This window comes from Bombyx mori, chromosome 25 (assembly GCF_030269925.1).
Source record: "Bombyx mori chromosome 25, ASM3026992v2".
In the NCBI taxonomy this organism is placed as follows: Eukaryota; Metazoa; Arthropoda; class Insecta; order Lepidoptera; family Bombycidae; genus Bombyx; species Bombyx mori.
The window spans coordinates 6376012-6396438 of record NC_085131.1 but is presented as its reverse complement, the minus strand read 5'-3'; the positions used below and the strand labels follow the sequence as shown (position 1 = coordinate 6396438).

At 37.6% G+C, this 20427-nt stretch overlaps 1 protein-coding gene and 1 long non-coding RNA gene across 2 annotated transcripts; one reads left to right on the top strand and one right to left on the bottom strand.

Moving 5' to 3' along the window:
• Positions 1–803: 803 nt before the first annotated feature.
• Positions 804–5669, top strand: LOC134201403 (uncharacterized). Its single transcript, XR_009976679.1, has 2 exons — positions 804–890; positions 5437–5669. It is a non-coding gene; the product is annotated as an uncharacterized LOC134201403 (long non-coding RNA).
• Positions 5670–13712: 8043 nt separating this feature from the next.
• Positions 13713–15109, bottom strand: TSSK (testis-specific serine/threonine-protein kinase-like). Its single transcript, NM_001252673.1, is given in 1 exon segment — positions 13713–15109. A coding segment is annotated over 1 exon segment (1041 nt). The 5' UTR covers positions 14885–15109; the 3' UTR covers positions 13713–13843.
• Positions 15110–20427: the final 5318 nt, after the last annotated feature.

The following is a 20427-nucleotide window of genomic DNA, read 5'->3' as shown; positions in this document are numbered from 1 at the left end:
TATATAAATAACGCCTTAAAATTATATTTTTAGAAAGGTCAAACGTGTTAAAGAATTTAGAAAATAAAGCTTGTATCGACTATATAATGGACAGAGATCTCTGAGTTTTATACAATCGTACTATGGTTGCCAACCTGATTTTACCAGTGGGACAGCGTATCTAATGCCGCGCTACTAGGTAGCCCGGGTAGGTACTCCCATCGTGCCTATTTCTGCTCCGAATAGTAATCAATTCTGTGGTGTGGTGGTAGGACCTCTTGTGAGTCCGCACGGGTAGGTACCACCACCCTGCCTATTTCTGCCGTGAAGCAGTAACGCGTTTCGGTTTGAAGGGCGGGGCACCCGTTGTGACTATACTGAGACCTTAGAACTTATATTTCAAGGTGGGTGGCGCATTTACGTTGTAGATGTCTATAGGCTCCAGTAACCACTTAACACCAGGTGGGCTGTGAGCTAGTACACCCAGGTAAGCAATAAAAAAATCCGATTTTAAGAGTGGGGCAGCTAGTTTTCCGCCAACTTCAATTAATTCATAATATGAATTCAAATATGATTTAGACCTTTAAGACACAAAACAACTACAGAAGTACCATGTTAATAAGTTTGTTTGACTTGGATCACAACTATACGCTTTATCGGGTGATGAGTGATCATATTCCTCCCGTTTGGATATCAGTAATACCAGAAACAAAGCCTCTGAGATTCTTCTCAAATCTCATTTAAATACGAGTATTTATTAAATCTTAAAGAAACTAAGGAACGTCCATAGGTAAAGACAATGAGTTTTTTTAACTAGGATTATTTTTTCAGGTCGTGATTATGGTCAGACAGTTTTTGTTACGAATGGTAAAATTAAAATTTTAGAACGCGTCAAAAACATACATATCCCCGTAAGTACATTGGTACAAAGGGTCTCTAAAATTTAACAAAATGCTTTTAGTTAAGAGAAATCGCGATATACCTATTGAAAATCTGCTAACAAGAAATACTTACTGTTGAACTATTCTAACACAATACGAATAGTATTGCGTTAACTTTACTGTTTTTGACATATGTATTTCAATTTTCAATGAAAAATGAAATGATTTGTATCAATAACGAATTCAAAAAAAATCGAGTGAACATAAGCGTGTGGTATTATAATGGATAAAACGATTAAGATACCATAATGACCGAAAAGGTAACCTCTAACAATAAAAAAAATGAGGGTATTTTTCAAATTCATTTATTTTAATTTTTGAAACCATAATGAGTAAAATTGTCTATACAACGAAAAATACCCGCATAAGTTCACTTGTTTTTTTTTTAAATTCGTTGTTTATACAAACCATTTCATTTTTCATTACTTCGTTATTTAAATATACAATTATTTGGGTGGACGTCTAACACTACACCTTCTAAAATTTACCGATCAGCATAAATGGAAAACAATGTCAATTTTTGAAGTTAAGAAATTTTATAGGACATAATAGGTAGGGGGAAAAGTTTCTTCACATTTTTTAATATAGTTTATTTACATATAACTAAAGTATGTAGGTACCATTTTGTTCGATAACTTTTTGCCATCTTGTAGGTAGGGACATGATCCCATTGCTATAGAAATTTTGGGGCTTCTGATCAAAATACCGCGACTTTTGGTTTTGGGCGTCCTCTCGTGATGTTAACCTGACACCGCCTAAAGAATTCTGAAGAGACCGAAATAGGTGGAAATCTGAAGATGCAAGGTCAGGACTATACGGCGCGGATGCATTAACACCTCCCAGCCAAGCTCTCTTAATTTTTGCTGAGTGGCTAAAGGTGTGTGAGGTCTGGCGTTATCATGATGAAAAACCACACCGCTTCTGTTGATTAATTCCGGCCACTTTCTCTCAACTTCTTGCTTTAATCTCATCAGTTATTCGCAGTAGAGTTGAGAATCGATGGTCCTGCCTGGTGGTAACAGCACATAATGAACAGTGCCCTTCCAATCCCACCACACACACAGCATCACCTCGTTGCGGGTTTTGTCACAGTCTGTGAAGCCTGACCGGTCTTTGACCACGACCTTTTTCGCACGTTCTTGTCGTACGTGATCCAATTTTCGTCACCAGTTATCAGGTTCTTCAAAAATGATTCGGTTTCATTACACGGTTCATTAAGTTTCTTTCAGTGAGCTCGTGAGGTACCCAAATATCGAGATTTTTTGTGTACCCTTTTTTATACGCCAAAACTGTTTTATGGTCAATTCCTAGTAGAGCAAGATCCCGCGTTATATACTTTAACATATTTTAGGCTAACATATTTTAATAAGTCTCTAAGTAACATATATAAAATTCAGCTTTTATAGTATAACGAAAGTATAAACAAAAATTTATTAAAGTTTAGGGGTGTCCGGCAGGGGGTAGGAACTGTAAAAAGTGTCCGGCAATGGATATCGCGATTTCTAAAGATATTCTAGAGTAAATAATAAATAAAATAACTTTATACTTTAACGAATTTAAGGTACTATTTTATATACCTTTACTGCCTGTTACCTGCCCAAGGAACCACAATCGGAACTCTATAATCGCGGGTCGTTCTTACGTGTATTGGAGACATACACAGGGAAACTTTCAGCTTTTATAAAATAACGCAGGTCTGGCTGTTGTGGGCTCTTGGCTTTTTTTATTTATTGGAGTTTACTCCTTAACAATCGATTTACATATATAGGCCCGGGGTATGAAAATTATGGGGACCAAAATCGTACTAGAGAGTATAGCATGTCACACGAAATGCGTTATGCGCCTGATTGGCTCCTGATTGGCGCGCGCACGCATCACCATTGCCAGGTGATGCGTGCGCGCGCCAATCAGGAGCCAACGCGCGGCCGCGTTATCGCAGGTGACGCCGGGCTGCTGCGCCGGCAGTCCGCCACAAAGCCTCGTACTGATCGCGCGTTTCTCTCATTATTGTATTTTCATATATTTGTTAGTCGTTTGTTTTGTGTCTCGTTAATTTGTTAATAATCTGTAGTGTATCGTGTTGTCGTAATATAGAACTATTTCTCGTATTGTTTCGTTTAATTTACCGACATCGTTTTGCTTGTGGCCGGACGCCGTTCGGGTTCGATTCCTGAACGTATCAACTGTTAGTGGGTTGATACCCGAATATAACCCGCTACAAATCATTTATTAATAAAGCTTATTAAATATAAACAATTCCTTCTATCAGTGAATGGACAACTTATATATTAATTGTAAAAGTGAATTATATAGACTTACTTAATTACCGCATCCACGTGTTCCGCAACTCCCGGATCATTCTCACTAGAATACGTAACTTCCATATTTTACTGTATTCAACTGACACAAATTTATATTTATATCCAGTAAACTCCAGTCGTGCGTCGGAGCGGACACACACACTTTTTTTTTTTATTGCTTAGATGGATGGACGAGCTCACAGCCCACCTGATGTTAAGTGGTTACTGAAGCCTATAGACATCTACAACGAAAATGCGCCACCCACCTCGAGATATAAGTTCTAAGGTCTCAGTATAGTTATAACGGCTGCGCTACCCCAGTCTTCGAACCGAAACGCATTACTGCTTCACGGCGGAAATAGGCGGGGTGGTGGTACCCGTGGTGGTACCTACCCGTGTGGACTCCCAAGAGGTCCTACCACCAGTAATTACGCAAATTATAATTTTGCGGGTTTCATTTTTATTACACGATGTTATTCCTTCACCGTGGAAGTCAATCGTGAACATTTGTTGAGTACGTATTTCATTAGAAAAATTGGTACCCGCCTGCGGGATTCGAACACCGGTGCATCGCTTCATACGAATGCACCGGACGTCTTATCCTTTAGGCCACGACGACTTCAGAGGGCTATAGTTCTTCAGCTACGTCGTAACTATTGATATACCGATCTTGCTCCACTTTTTCAAAAATGGCATCCATTTTATCCGTAATAGGGCGACCAGAGCGATGTGCATCTTTGACATCAAAACTTCCGGATTGAAAACGCTTAAACCAAATTTGTGCTACTCTCACAGACACTGCACTAGGTCCATAAACATCGCAAATTTTTTTCGCGGCTTGCCTTGCATTTTTTCTTTTTTTGTAGTAAAATTTTCAAATGTATCGAATTTCTTCATTAAGAAGAATTCAAAGAAAAGAAGAATCTTCATTATGAATTAATTAAAAATTTTCAGTATTGGTATGGCAATCAAAATAATAGTGTGAGATGGGCTGGTGCTCACTCTGATGCGTACCGTTTAGAATGTGGTGTGAGGCAGGGGGGTCTAACCTCACCTTTGCTATTTAGCATATATATGAATAAGCTCATCGATGAGCTCAGTAGTGCGGGTGTCGGCTGCATGATCGATGGAGTGTCTTTTAACAGTATTAGTTATGCAGACGATATGGTATTGCTGAGCCCATCTATGAGTGCACTCAGGAAACTTTTAAAAATTTGTGAGAACTATGCTGAGTCCCACGGGCTAAGGTACAATGCCAAGAAGAGTGAACTGCTAGTGCTCAAAGCGCAGAACAAAACTTACGAGAACGTACCTCCAATCTGGCTAGCGGGCGCAACGCTTACACAAGTCAAGCGCTTTAAGTACCTCGGTAGATTATAAGTAATTATTACTAACAAAATGTTATGGTTTAAAAAAAAACTGAAATAAAGTAATAATAATAATAATTAGATTCACTCATCTTGACAGTACGAAAAATAAATAAAAATCACACATTTTCCTAATTTGAATTTGGAATTATCTTCTTTAAAATTTAAACTTTTAATAATACCAAAACCAGCTACATATAAATAGTATATAGAGATTTTATTACAAGTTCATACATACTATAATGCGATAAGACTTTTTCCCCAACCTATTATATCAGTTTATCGTTTTAAGTAATTAAGTAGCCATAAATAATACACTTAATATTGAAGGTAGTCGAATAGACGAACACATAAATTAGATCCACGCATCAGAGAATTTTATTTGTGTCAGATTTCCTGTAGTACAAAAAGTATTATTATCAATAAGTTTTCAATGGATTTTTTTACGTTGTCATATTAGGAATCACCAGCTCTGCCACTTGGCTTCGTTATCAATTGTTGCAAATGATGTGACAATAAAAACCAGCAACGTAACGACAAGTTCTTTTATTTGTGCGAGAATGCAGAAAGCAGGTAGAAATGGCTGGCACGGCTTATTTTATTAACACTATCCCCCCTTCGTTGGCTTTGGCCGGCGGCGGCGGCGGTGGCGGTGGCCGAAGGGGGCGTGTTAATATGGCTTGGCGGCTTGGCTGGCGGCTGGGCATGACAGCTGACGTCACGTCCGTTACACAATACTTAACAACCATCGACGAAATTGTTGTGTTTTGTAATTGTTATGTATACTGTTAATTTGTAAGAAGACTAAATAAATAAACAAATAAATAAATTTAATAAATTTTTTTTCAGGTCTTTTCGGATATGAATCTTTGCTATATAAAAGTTGTGGTTACAGCGCTATCACCGCCGAAAGTGGATTTGGATTCAACTCACCGTAGTATTATTATAAAATACGGGTTTCTGCAGAACATATTACCATCATCATACGAAGTAGTTGTTAAGGCCTGTCGATCATGTGATATAAGTTTGTAATAAAAATAAAAAAAGGTTTGTAATTATGTAATTAAAAGTATGAATGAAAATTAGACTTATTATTGTAATAGTAATTGAACGTCTTTTATTTTTACTGTATCCGCGTCACCAGTGCACACAGAAAAATGTCATTCCTAGCTTATTGATCGTTTCTGTTGATTGAAACTAACAGATTGTTCATAGTAAAGTAATCTAAGCTCAGGATGAAAGAATCACCGGAGATTGTGTAGTAGACCCTTTAGACTCCTCGAATTAGCATCCCTTCGAATTGCTGCTATATCATCTTCCCGTAGTGCTATCCCTGCATACTCTTACTATTTAGCACCCCTTCTGTGGTCGCGTGACTAGCATGATTCTGCTAGCTCTGCCTATTTCCAGGCAACAAACATTCCGGTTCAGCAAACCGTTATTAGAATAAATTCAATAGATAATTATTAGAAATACTTTTTTGTATTATTAGAAAGATATTTTACTGATTACAGAAATTGTTGAACACGCTCATTGCCCGTCATATGTTAAGTGTGTGCTACTTCACCATCATTTACATCGCAAGGCGAATGTCGCCACGCATTTCGAAATATGAGCTCGAGGTCTTAGTTCTGCAGTACTCGGCTGCCACACCTTTCAAACCGGAACGCATTACTGCTTCACGGCAGAAATGGGTGGGATGGTGGCAACTGCCCGTGCGGACTCAGAAGACGGCGCACAGTGGGTCGATACTATGATTTTAGTGACTTAGGCACCAACTTTGTTTTTTTACATTTTTCTTTATGTAGATAGATAGAGCTCGTTAATCTAAATAATAATTGTTTTAGGCAAAAATTACAAAAACTTTATAGTTTGGTCAGAAAAATGTGTTTTGTGATTTTTTTGTATGGAGCGGGTCACATTAAATTAAATTCCTGCTAAGTACCGCGAGGTCCCGCTTTGGAACTTTATTTTCCTTACACCTTGTCTAGTCTACTATCATTTGATGCTATGAACATGTGCATAAAGTTGCAACTCTGCCAAATAAATGGATCGAAAAAAATGAATAAATACATAGAATAAAAACCTTTTTTTTTTTTTTTCGTAAGTGCTTTTAAGTTAAATTTGATATGGATTAGTAAGTAAAAGCACGTAATGATACCCATAATCGCATAATACCTAACAACAATACATTTGTAGGTCTCTAATTAAGCAATCTCTCTAAGTTTTATATATTTTGTTTCACCATTCGATCTTTGGGCCAGAAGACAAAAGAAGATTGTGTAAAATATCCTCATTAGTCGACGTTCTACTTATTTTTCTAGAAGAACAACTCTCTGTATATTTCGAAAATCTTTATTGAGAGCTTCCGCTGCCTCTTCCGAGAGCTTACCTATTCGAATGGCACCAAAGTTCTTCATTATTGTATATCACCGCCATGAACCAACAATTTATGGATACTGAAAGGTATATAATACCAGGGATACAATTCTGCAGTATATCTACAAAATTCGGAAAAACTGGAAAGGTCCACGCGCTCTCCAGATGCAACAGTCTGGAGAATCACGTGAAACCTCTCTATTCAATCTTTACGTATTCCTGTTATGCGGGCTGTTCCTTCTGCATCCCTAAAAAATCTTCTGGCAGTATTGCCATCATTGGTTGTTCCTACTTCTTGCTTGACAACATCTATAAGTAAACCGCATTCCTTTTTAAACGCTTGCTGTATAGCGCTCTTTCTGATTGATATTTTTTCTTTGTCATCCCCCCTTGCAACCCCATTTCTTGAAGTCCAAACGATAAGGCAAACAAAAAAGTGTCATATAAAAAATAATCTCACAGGAAACTACATACGATGAAAAAATTGTGAAGTAATAAAATTATATTTACCGATATGAAGTAAGCACTCCATGCATCTTATCCAGTCATGTAAAGATGGCATTCCATACTGGAATATTTCTTCATTATTTTCTCTTTGACAAGCAAGTGTCTCCAAAAAGCCCTGACAGTTTTGCTTTGCAAATATCACAGACAGCAGAAAATGTTTCTGACAAATATGAGGCTATTTTGCCGTCTATCATCGTTAAGTGTAATTGATGCTTAACTTCAACTTGTTTGATTTTTGATGGCTGAAGTCTTTCTATTTCTTCTGTTATGCTAGCTTTTATAATTGCCACTGTTGACTGCCTTTCTTTTGTAAATTTAAACATTATTGGATGGCGATAAAAAGTTGATTAGGGTAGATCGTTTTCCCAAACAACTGTTCCATCAAATTTCTGAAGCCTTATAGGAACTAGACTGACCATGAAAATAGATGAATCATCAAACTCTGTTTCAGCTTTCTGTTTATAATTACTTTGACCTGGGGCTCTATCAAAGCCTATTTGCTTATAAGCAGTAGCTCTCTTGCTGAGTCCAAATCCGAAGTAATCACATCTAAAAGCCTATATAGCGCCAAGCTTAGTAATGCTTGCATTTTAATAGCAGCTCCTTCTTCAGTAATAATTACCTCGTCTTTCCCTGGATAACATTTGGTCTTTTCTTGCTTAATTTTATATTAAGAAGGGTATAAATCAGACCCATTTTCACTTTACTTGTACTTAAACACACCTTAACTTTTTGCTAAATCTTCGGGGTGATTTGACAAGTGGTTCATTATTTCTCCGATATCTTCATTTCCAGTGTTTCTTAAACTAGCAATTGTAGTAGCTTTCATTTGATCCGGGGATAACGAAAGCGATTGGTAAATTTGTTCAATGCGTCTTCGTTTTTGCCTGGATCCCAATTCTTCAAAAGGTTTTCGTGGTGTAAAAGTAGATGTCGAGGCTTCTGTAGTACATTTGAGGGTGGTACATTTCCAACATCTTCAGTATTAGAAATCTCGAGCCTTTCCTGTGCAGTGTTGATAGCTTCAGGTATCATTCCTTCGGGCCAGTTTATTGCACCTTCTAACCAATCACATTTTTTTCTTATAAACTGTGCTAACATGCGACTACTTCGTTTTCATATTGCACTTATATTTGAACAAAAGTGCGTCCAGAATTTTTGGAGCTCAATACTTTTCTCTTCGGTCACGTTTATTTGATTTTGTAGGAATTGAAAGAGATTTTTATTATCAGAAAGCGACTGTAGTTGCTCTCTTAAAATCATAAATAATTCTAAATTGTTAACAAAATTATTTATTATAACGGAAAAAGGAAGATCACAACGACAACCACGAGATGTTAGTAGTAGTAGTAGTAGTAGTAGTAGTAGTAGTACGAATAAACGAACACTAGTTAGTATATAATAAACATGGTCGCTTTATACTTCCAGAGACAAACAAATATTTACTATATTTTTTACTACCCAGTAATGGCTGCTTAACTAGTTATCCTCATTAAATAATGTTAACTATTCTAATAATTAGAGAGATTGCTTAATTAGAGACCTACTAAATGTATTGTTGTTAGGTATTATGTGATTATGGGTATCATTACGTGCTTTTACTTACTAATCCATATCAAATTTAACTTAAAAGCACTTACGAAAAAAAATATAAAGGTTTTTATTCTATGTATTTATTCATTTTTTTCGATCCTTTTATTTGGCAGAGTTGCAACTTTATGCACATGTTCATAGCATCAAATGATAGTAGACTAGACAAGGTGTAAGGACCATAAAGTTTCAAAGCGGGACCTCGCGATACTTAGCAGGAATTTAATTAATGTGACCCGCTCCATACAAAAAAATCACAAAACACATTTTTCTGACCAAACTATAAAGTTTTTGTAATTTTTGCCTAAAACAATTATTATTTAGATTAACGAGCTCTATCTATCTACATAAAGAAAAATGTAAAAAAACAAAGTTGGTGCCTAAGTCACTAAAATCATAGTATCGACCCACTGTGCGGCGTTCCACCGTTACACAAAAGAATTTAGCTCGTTTGCCCGTTTATGTAGTAAATAAATAAATAAAAACGTTAAATAGTCTACGTGTGATTTTTTAAAACTCCCATTAAATGTATCCAAATAAAAAGCGAAACATTCATATCCTTGAACCATCACAATATGTTCGTAAAAATCTTCAATATTACCTTGTATTTAATTAATGTAAAAGCCGTTAAAACAAATTAGCATTCACAAGAACAGAACATAAAACATAATCGGTTCTGTAGGTATAACTGTAATTATGGAAGTTTTGAAATTTATATCGTTTTTTGTTTCGTTAACAAATATATTTTGTTACTGTTTTCGTTCAGAAATGAATACTGTAGATCCAACTAGGAAAATTTTGTATTCTGAATTCGGTAAGTACCAATATTTTTTGTTTACCTACATGTGGCTAACAATTATTTATTTCGATTAATACGAGATACTATAACTACTTTTTTTTTATTGTCTTGCTTAGATGGGTGGACGAGCTCACAGACCACCCGGTGTTAAGTGGTTACTGGAGCCCATAGACATCTGCAACGTAAATGCGCCATCCACCTCGAAATATAAGTGCTAAGGTCTCAAGTATAGTAATAACGGCTGCCCCACCCTTCAAACCGAAACGCATTACTGCTTCACGGCAGAAATAGGCAAGGTGGTGGTACCTACCCGCGCGGACTTACAAGAGGTCCTACCACCAGCAATTACGCAAATCATAATTTTGCGGGTTTGATTTTTATTACACGAGGTTATTCCTTCGCCGTGGAAGTCAATCGTGAACATTTGTTGAGTACGTATTTCATTACAAAAATTGGTACCCGCCTGGGATTCGATCAGTGGTGCATCGCTCAACACGAATCACGAGACGTCTTATTCTTTAGACCACGACGACTACAAATGACTACTACCACTACATAAAGATGTACCCTATTTGAATAATAAATAACTGCCTGTGACTCATTATCCGCTATTGCGCCTCAATTTTTAATGGCATAGCGTGTAGAGTCTAAGTTCATGGCTGGAGGGATCATTGGTAAAATGGGGACGCTCAAAAAAAGACAAGAAATTGAAGTTTCAAATAAAATGGAGTAATGGTTATGTAAACCCTTTGCACTTATGATTGGGGCTGTACTAAGTACCTATACAGTACTCTGATATCGACGAGTACAAATATGTATTCTTGAAAATTTATGGGTGCAATTAAACTACAAAGCTTTTTTTTTCGAATTGGTTGGACATATCACGGATGAACACTCATCTTGATATGTGTCTTGGGTTTTGAACTTAAAGGTATATACGCTCACAGGGTAAAACAGTTATTCTGTGAGGATAATAAAGCTGTTCATAGTAAATTTTAGTAGTAGAGAAGTTCATTCCAGGGTTACACCCACTGAGTTACTCGCTGGATCTTCTCAGTGGGTCGCGATTCCGATCTGGTAGTAGATTCAGCGAAGCACTGCTCTTGCTAGGGCTAGTATTAGCAGTTGTGTCAGGTTGAGCTCGTGAGCTCACCTACCAGTCCGCGTGAAGTTGGAATAGCCCCTTAGGCTACCAACTATTAGGTAGGGAAAGAAAAAAAAACTAGGGCTGTATATTTTCAAACAACACTTCGACAAGATAATTAACAAAACGAAATACCGCTCCTACGTAAATCCAGAAGTTTTAATTGATCTCTGAGATCCGAATTATGGCATTCTAAATTCGGTTATTTACTTAATCATTAGATGGAGGATTAATCATTATTACGGACTTAATCATTAGATAGAGTTGCGTTTCTCTAATATGTTGCAATAGTACCGAGATTGAAAAGCTTAGGAACCGGAGTGCAGATCCGACAGGGAAAGGAATTTAATTATAACAGAATTTTAACATTATACGAATAACTAACAATGAAACGTGCTCAGCACCTATTGCACAGGATTTAGTTCACCGAGTTCACCTCTAGAGTTTTGCGGAAGCAGTAGTTTAATTATTTATTGCTATGTAAGTACCATACGGCCTTGAGGGAAGCTCTAAGTACTTTTTAGAATTTTCTTCTACTATTCAAGGTAAGCACGTAAGTGGAGAAGAAATATCATATTCATACAATGGTGTCATACCTGCTTTTACTCCACACTACTACCTTAATGTTGCGGTAAGAATTGTAAATGTGTTTTTATAAACATTTAAAAGTATATGCTATAATATATAGATATGTTTGTAACGTTTATGATGGCGTTTCAACGACTAAAATAAACGAGCTACACACGGCCTTGGTCTGAAATTGTTACTGGAACTCCACCAGCCCCGATCACTAAGGTCCAAGTCTCAATTGTACTGTACAACGGCTGTCCCACCCTTTCAGCCGATATGGACTTCTGTGCAAAAATGCATTTTTTGGTTAATCTTTATTCTAATTTTAAAACTATTTCGTAGCCTTCAAGAGCAGATGCGGAGCAACAGTTTACATATCTCAGAGTTGAGTACATAAGTCCTGTATCGAGAGTCAACATAACATACGACGCACCTAATTTGACCATCATTTTCCAAGTCAAGTTTCCCTTCCTGGACATACCTATAGGAATCATTGGTTATTCAATGATGATTAACAAACAAAAACTACAGACTACGTCTGCAAATACTTTTCTTACGAACATGAATATTATAATAAACTAATAAATAATTCTAATTTGAGTTATAATTTTATTTTTAAAAATCACACAAACTACGGTGGATACTCGCGAGCAGGTTCCTACCTCTTCGTATTTTCCGACAACGATTTTTCTGAGTACCGAATCCTTGAATTTTTGTCTCTCCAATGCTCAGGGATGTTGCGATATGTTTTCTTGTAGAAGCCCTGTAAATTGATACTTTGCGGCGTCGGTTGAATCAGCTGGCTTACAACTTCAGATATCTGTCCTATTATAAATCGACTATTAAAATCTGTGGATTCGACTGATACAAGCAATATCGCGCCAATTGCACTCTTGATATTGACCAAAAAACATCTCTTTGATCTATCTATAAAAAAAAGACACTGGAGAGAGAATATGTATAAGGTATGTTAAAATATTAAATTTTAATTGTATATTTAACACCATGTCTGATTATACTGCGAAGTGCTGCAGTAGTGAGCTACGGTGTCTGATGGCAGGACACCCTTTATCTAATGCGATTCTTTAGAGCTCGACCTCACAATATTTTAAATGTGTTCAATTGTCCTTGGACATAAATTCTAAAGGTGAGAATATCACCATTTAATAATATTATATAAATAAAAATTAAGCGCTAAACGTTGGTAAGCGCATCACTTGGGAACTGCTGGATCGATTTAACTCTTTTTTATAATACGCTTTTATTAGCTTCAGACTTATGTATGTTTGTAACGGAATCTTTGAACAAGATTTTGACCCCTTTAAAACTCTAAATTTGGTATACTTATTAAGGACCGATGAAAATTCAATAAAAAAAATTGCAGAAAAAAAAAAATTAAATTGAACTAAAAATGACAAAATAAATAATAGTTTAAAAAAACCAACAAAATACGATTTTATAGAACATCCAACAAAAAAATAAAAAAGCGCTTTTTTACAATCAAATCATATTTTTTACATAATTTTTAATTAAAATTTATTAAAACTTATTTTCAATTTTTTTGTTTTTTAGTTGGATTTTCTATAAAAGCGTATTTTGTTAGTTTTTAAACTATTATTTATTTAATCTATATACCTATATATAAATGAATTTCTGTTCGTTAGTCTCGCTTAAACTCGAGAATGCCTTTACCGATTTGGCTAATTTTGGTCTTGAATTATTTGTGGAAGTCCAGAGAAGGTTTAAAAGATAGATAAATATGAAAATGCTCGGAATTAAATAAAAATAATAATTTTGTTTTTCCTTTGATGTGTCCCCCGGTCGGACGGATTCCTTTTGTTTGTTTTAAGTTTATTTTATACAAAAGCGATTGAGGCACTACGAAGTCGGCCGGGTCAGCTAGTTCTTAAATAATTTTATCAGATGATAATGATGGATACAAAACGATATATTTATTAATATGTGGACAAATTGCTATTCGTTCTAGCGATTATTTTGCATTTTAAAATTTACCATCTACCTACTCATGGAAATAATTACAGGAACGGTGACCATCGTTCAAACCATAAAATTAGATTATAATCACATAATATGATACTACTTGATGTTTAAGTTTACTAAATCAAACAAGTTTTCTTGTTTATTATAAAATTTATTTCTACTGACGACTAACAACAGTTAAGTCGTCATTTGTAAAATATATATATGTATAAAAAATTTCTAAGTTTGTTGTCCAAATAAAAAAATGATTGTATACTTGTCCACTTTTAATCGCGAGAGCGCATGTTGATGTCGTCATGGCGCTCTCTCTCTGTCTCCCGATGGTCACCGGAGACTCGCACACCGGCTGAAGTGCCTGCCTCATCGTGATCACGCTTGCCGGGCGAATGTGGCGCTGATGGAGCAGACTGTACTAGTCGCCCCATCAAGCTCGCACTTTTATCTTTCCTAGGTCTCGTCCATTCATGGGAGAGTACACGGTCAAGTGTCAATCGCAATGTAATATCGGGTTCGAGGATATGACGAACGATCGACTTGGCTGCTGGCGATACTGAATCTCGGATCCTAGATCTAAAAACCCAATTACGTGACATTTGATCTTTCAAAAGTTTACGCAGGTTCGTGTCATCAAAAGGCATAGAGCCATTCAGCATTATAAATAATATAATCCCGAGAGACCAAACATCAGCTAATTTAGGATTGTATGGGGTCCCACTAACGACTTCCGGTGCAGCATATGCTGCTGAACCACAATACGTTTGGCTGAGGACTCGACGATTTTCGCCATCGGTACAAAATCTGGCGAATCCGAAATCCGCTAGCTTGACATTAAAACGTCGTGATAACAATATGTTTTCGCATTTAAGGTCACGATGAGCGATGTTCTTACTATGAAGGTATTGCAAACCGCTTGCCATCTGTCTGAACCATAGCTTAGCCTGGTTTTCTGGCACGACTCCGTTTCTTTTTATGAAATCCAGTAGATCACCGTTATCAGCGTATCTCATAAATATAAATACCCTGGGTCCTCTCTGCAGGATACTGTGTACCTGAATAATATGCGGGTTTTCGATTTTAGTTAAAATTTCTAGCTCACGAGGGAAAAACTTTTCTAAAAAATCACGCGGCGCTTTCTCTTTGTCGAATATTTTACAAGCGAGGTGCATCCGTTTCGGGCTAGAGCCATCGCAGTACTCCGCCAAGTGAACCGTGGCGTACGAGCCTTGTCCGATTTTCTTGCCGATGAGATAGCCTCGTTGTTCCAAGGCATTTACTTCCGAACTTCGAGGGCTGAGGCGATCAGCCATTGAGCTCTATCGTCTTTATCCTTACCCGTTTACGATACATTGGACATTTCACTACTCACTTATGACCAACGTTTCAGATATCTCTACTGTCAAAATTATTATAAATTCTACTTTTGTACGCGGCTCTCATAAAGAGAGGAAACGTTATTTATAAAACTGTTTTGTCCACAGTAAGCACGAAAATTTGTTAAATATTACGACATCACAAAGAATTTGGACATAAAAAACGCATTCACTACATAAAATCTTCCGAAAAGACGTTTCTGCTACATTTATGACTTTATCTTTTGTTTTTAAATTTGAAAAACTAAAAAGTATTTGTATGGCATGAAAGTTTGAGAAAGTTTTATAATCCATTTTTATCTCGTGCACGACTTATTGGCTTTATTTTTTAAATCTTTTTAATAATTATAATCGGTGACTATACACACACAAACGAACACAGACCAATGTAACATGGGAACCAGAAACATACACAATATACTTACATTTTGGTATACACTTATAACGTTAACAATACATAAAATTGACTGAGTCGGTGGTGCGGACTAGTACGCGCCCCTGACTGTTACGCCGAGGGTCTTCGGTTCGTTCCCGCATCGGGAAAACATTCGTGTGATGAACAGGTTTACTTGGTCCTCGTCTCGGTTATAATTATTAATATTTGTAGATATTGGGTTAAAAAACGTGTATCAGTCTCTGGTTCCAATAGTACCTACAGGGAACCCAAATTGAGACCGGATGACCGTGCGTGACTTATTTCCGGTTATTTCATTTCTATACATTACCTACGTTTAATACTGGTCACTCACATTCGCACGAATACGCAAACCCACAAGTGTAGGACGACATTTGCAAATGATTATGCAAAGTTTCCGCTGCATTCGTGGTTTTCCTTTTTTAACGGACATCAAAGCGCGCGAACCGCGATCCTTCGCGTAGTCTCCCACACATACGTGTGACCAGTTGCGCCCACGATTGCGAAGGTAACGGACGTTTCGCCCTTTTCATAGTTCGTGACGTCTACTGTGTAGCGTACCTTCATTATTCATGGAACTCCTGCAAAATGAATGGACCATATGGGACCCTCAAAAGAAATCCCATGCCAACAGAATGACCGTTAATGACGCCTGGGAAATAATTAAAAACTCTTTTTCTCTTCAATGTTCTATTGACGAATTAAAACAGAAGAGAAAGTCGTGAGACATTCGTAAATAAGTTTAGGAGGAAGTGCAAACGGGTTCGCAAATTGAGTACCGAACCCATTTGCACAGCCGCTACGTATGCGAATGAATGTCTGACGGCCCTTCACATGCGCGCGAACATTCGTGCAATGTACGAATGTTCGCGCGCATGTGAGTGACCGGCATAAGTTATCACACGAATGTTATTGTCTGTGTGCTTAGTGCGAGTTTTATAACGTTCTCAGTAGTTCTGAATAGTTCAACATTTCATTTCATCTTATTTTCATTGAATTTCCTTTATACTTTCATCTTTAAAAGCAAATATTTCGTTATACACTTTTGGTAACGCTTAGTTACAAATCTTGCGAAAAGGCTACATGCCTTCTATTTATTATTTGAAACCAAAAAAATTTAATTACCACAAATATTGTGATCATGTTAAAACAGCTGCACTAAATAAAATTCCTTTCTCGCTAAAACTCGAGAACGGCTGGACCGATTTGGCTAATTATGGTCTTGAATTATTCGTGGAAGTCCAGAGAAGGTTTAAAAGGTGAATAAATATGAAAATGCTCGGAATTATATAAAAACAAACAATTTTGTTTTTTCTTTGATGTGTCCCCTGTCGGACGGTTCCCTTTTGTTTTTTTTTAATTTTATTTTATACAAAATCGATTGAGGCACTACGAAGTCTGCCGGGTCAGCTAGTATATATATAAAAATGAATTGCTGTTCGTTAGTCTCGCTAAAACTTGAGAACGACTGGACCGATTTGGCTAATTTTGGGTCTTGAATTATTTGTGGAAGTCCAGAGAAGGTTTAAACGGTAGATAAATATCAAAATGATTGGAATTAAATAAAAATAACAATTTTGCTTTTCGTTTGAGGTGTCCCCCGTCGGACGGATTCCTTTTTTTTTATCGATTGAGGCACTACGAAGTCTGCCGGGTCAGCTAGTAGTTTATAAAAACGGTACAGTAAGCTTAGGATTGTAGATTGTTGTAAACACCACCATATTAAGAGTATGGCGTAGTACCTATCGCGAGTAACGAATTCTTGTGAATTGTTTATTTTGTTAATTTAGTATTTCTACTGTTTTAAACGAGTAATAACTGTGGCTTAATAATTCTTTAACATCTGTAAAAGTACCTACACAAGTGTGCGAAAATGAATTCGCAGCGGAGTTTCTTTCAAAAAGTTCATATTATAGTCAATTATGACTATTTTACTGAGTGGCCATTTCTTTTTGTCACACATAATATTATGTACAATATATTTTTTCAGCTCAGTCAATACGATTTCATGGCTCACTGAATTTAGCCCCCTTTTTTTATTTTCGTTTTTTTTTAAATTTTATTATTTGTTCGTCGTTTGTTCGTTAATATTCGAGTGTAAAAATTGTTTGTTCGTCTATTTGTTTATTTATACTTAATTAAACAAATTATTATTACCCTTAAGTTGGCCTCCTTTATTAGATATCTGTATTTTTATCACTCAGATTAATTAATTTTATCAATTATCGTTTGTTCGACGACTGCTGGGGACTGTTCGATCATAAAAACAATTAAATTCCCAATTATTAATTATTTTATATCTAATAAGCAAGCCTCACGCGCTCGCCGCTGACTATCAGTGGCGGGCTGACCTTCGTGCCCGGGGCGTGGCGCGTCCCAGCCTTAGTGTGGTCAGAGCGCGGAGGGCCCAATCTCGGCGGTCCGTGCTGGAGTCATGGTCCAGACGGCTGGCTGATCCTTCGGCTGGTCGTAGGACTGTCGAGGCGATTCGCCCGGTCCTTGGGGATTGGGTGAATCGTGACAGAGGACGCCTCACTTTCCGGCTCACGCAGGTGCTCACTGGGCATGGTTGCTTCGGTGAGTTCCTGCACCGGATAAGAGCCGAGTCGACGGCAGAGTGCCACCATTGTGATTGCGACTTGGACACGGCAAAGCATACGCTCGTCGTCTGCCCCGCATAGGAGGGGTGGCGCCGTGTCCTCGTCGCAAAAATAGGAAAGGACTTGTCGTTGCCGAGTGTTGTGGCATCGATGCTCAGCGACGACGAGTCGTGGAAGGCGATGCTTGACTTCTGCGAGTGCACCATCTCGCAGAAGGAGGCGGCGGGGCGCGTGAGAGACGCACAATCCCGGGTTTCGGGTCCCACCTCACATGTCGGTCTAAGGACCTGCGAGGGGGGCCTAAGAAGACGACGTGCAAGCTGCTCTGCACGCGTTTTACGCAAGAGCATCCGGGTGATGGAAGGCCGGTTATCCTCGACCCACGCTGGTTCTGGGGGAGGATAGCTCACTCTAACCGGCGCCATCTAGGCGGGCTTCGGATAGCCTGCCGACCGAGAGGGCTGGTGGTCGGGGTGCCGACGACCGCCGGTACGGCGTCCCGAGGGGGGGGGGGGTATTGATGGGAGAGATGTGCTCCGCACTAAACGCTTCACTTTCCCCCCTTTGCCTCTTCATGAGTTCTGTCTCATGCGAGGTTTGGACGTTAGTTGTTGAGCGACAGGAGGTTTTAGTCAGTTCGACTCTGACATACTCCGCCCTCTATCCCCAGTGGAGGGCGGAAGTCCGGCGATAGAAGAGGACTGTGATTTATAAACGTTATTTAGTGTTTGAACCATCATAATATATATTAAAGGTAAGTCTCAGTTGTTATTGGTTTTAATGTTTTTGATAAAATAAAAATACATGTAAAAATCTGTTGTTTTTGTGGACATTGGGGACGTCTCAGGTACAAATAACATCGAAAAAGGGGTCAATTGGAATGAGAATAAGTAAAATGGAAACAAAGTAAGTATAAATAGGTACAGGTTTGTAGGGTTGTCTATGTAGTTATAACAATATAATTTGTTGGTAAGAATCTGTTTTATTCATAATGTTTTTGTCTAGAACTTTTATTCAAAATTATCAATGCAGTGTTATTTTATTGTTTGGGAAATATTTATATTATTAGTTACATGTCGTTTTCTATTATTAGATATGCCTCGCGTGTCCGTGTCAAAGAGTGCAAATCCTTTTAAGAGATATGATCCCTTAATATTAAAAACAGTATTAGAAGCCTATGAGATTAGGAATAATCCTTTAATTGAAATACCTAAGCAATTTACCATAAGTAAGTCGGTTTTGCACAGACATGTAACAAGAACGATGAAATCTCAAGGTGGACAAAAATGTGTAAGTAATACATAATAAAATATAATAATATTTGTTCAGAGTGGGGGTATCCACCTGATTAATTCATGGTATATCGGACACACCTAATCTCTTAACCCAGATAAAAATATCAGCCCCTGAGTACTTACTAAGAACAAAGAAATATAAACCGCTTATAAGAAAGCCCGCTCGTTCGAATTTAGGTGCTCACTCTCCCTTAAACAGAATCCTTTAGGACTACAATAATCTCCACGGTAGCGCGGTCTCCGTCAATGTTCATTCGGAGTTGTCCGATTGCGCTGAACTAATTTTAAGTGATGAAATAGATGTTTTTTCTAATTGTCTCACAACTTACAAGAAAAATCTGTCGCGGATAATTTCCCAAGTAAATATATATTAATCATAAGTAATTAAATGTAATCAAGTATTAGTTATATATTTTTATTTTTGTTGTCCATGCACTATCATGTACAACAAAATGTCCATGGACATTGAGAGAAAGTGAGAAAAAGAGGATAGATGCTCTCGAAATGTGGTGCTGGAGAAGAATGCTGCAAATATCGTGGACGGAGTTCAGAACGAATCAGTTAACTCTACAGGAACTCGGCATCAAGCAGCGACTATCCTCCATCGTTCAGGGTCACATTCTCACTTTCTTCGGGCATGCGTCGCGGCGGGGTGACGACTCAGTTGAGCGCCTTGTGGTGCAGGGCATGATAGAGGGTACAAGACCGCGCGGCAGATCACCGTTGTGATGGACCGACCAAATAAAGGCAGCTCTAAACGGTCCCGTTAACGAGTGCACAAGAAGGGCCGCGGTACGTGAGGAATGGCGACGTCTGGTGAAGCGCACCACCACCCGAAGTGATGACCACGACCACTCTGCTAAGAGTGCATGCGACTGATAATAAAATACCATTTTAAACATCAAGAACTACCTTAAAATTGTTCATCAAGTTGGAATTTGTCCCGAATCACCCCATTTTGCGGGTACCACAAATTAATATTAGTACAACTAATTTAATAATCTATGGTACATTATAAAGGACTTGGCTTCGGCTTTAGTGAAATTTTTATTTCAGGATATAATATAAATCATATAAGACCTGGCTTCGGCTTTTTTGAAAATTTATTTCAGAAATTATATAGAACAAATAAGGCGGTATGGGCTTAGATCCCCTTGCCTTTCCTAATAA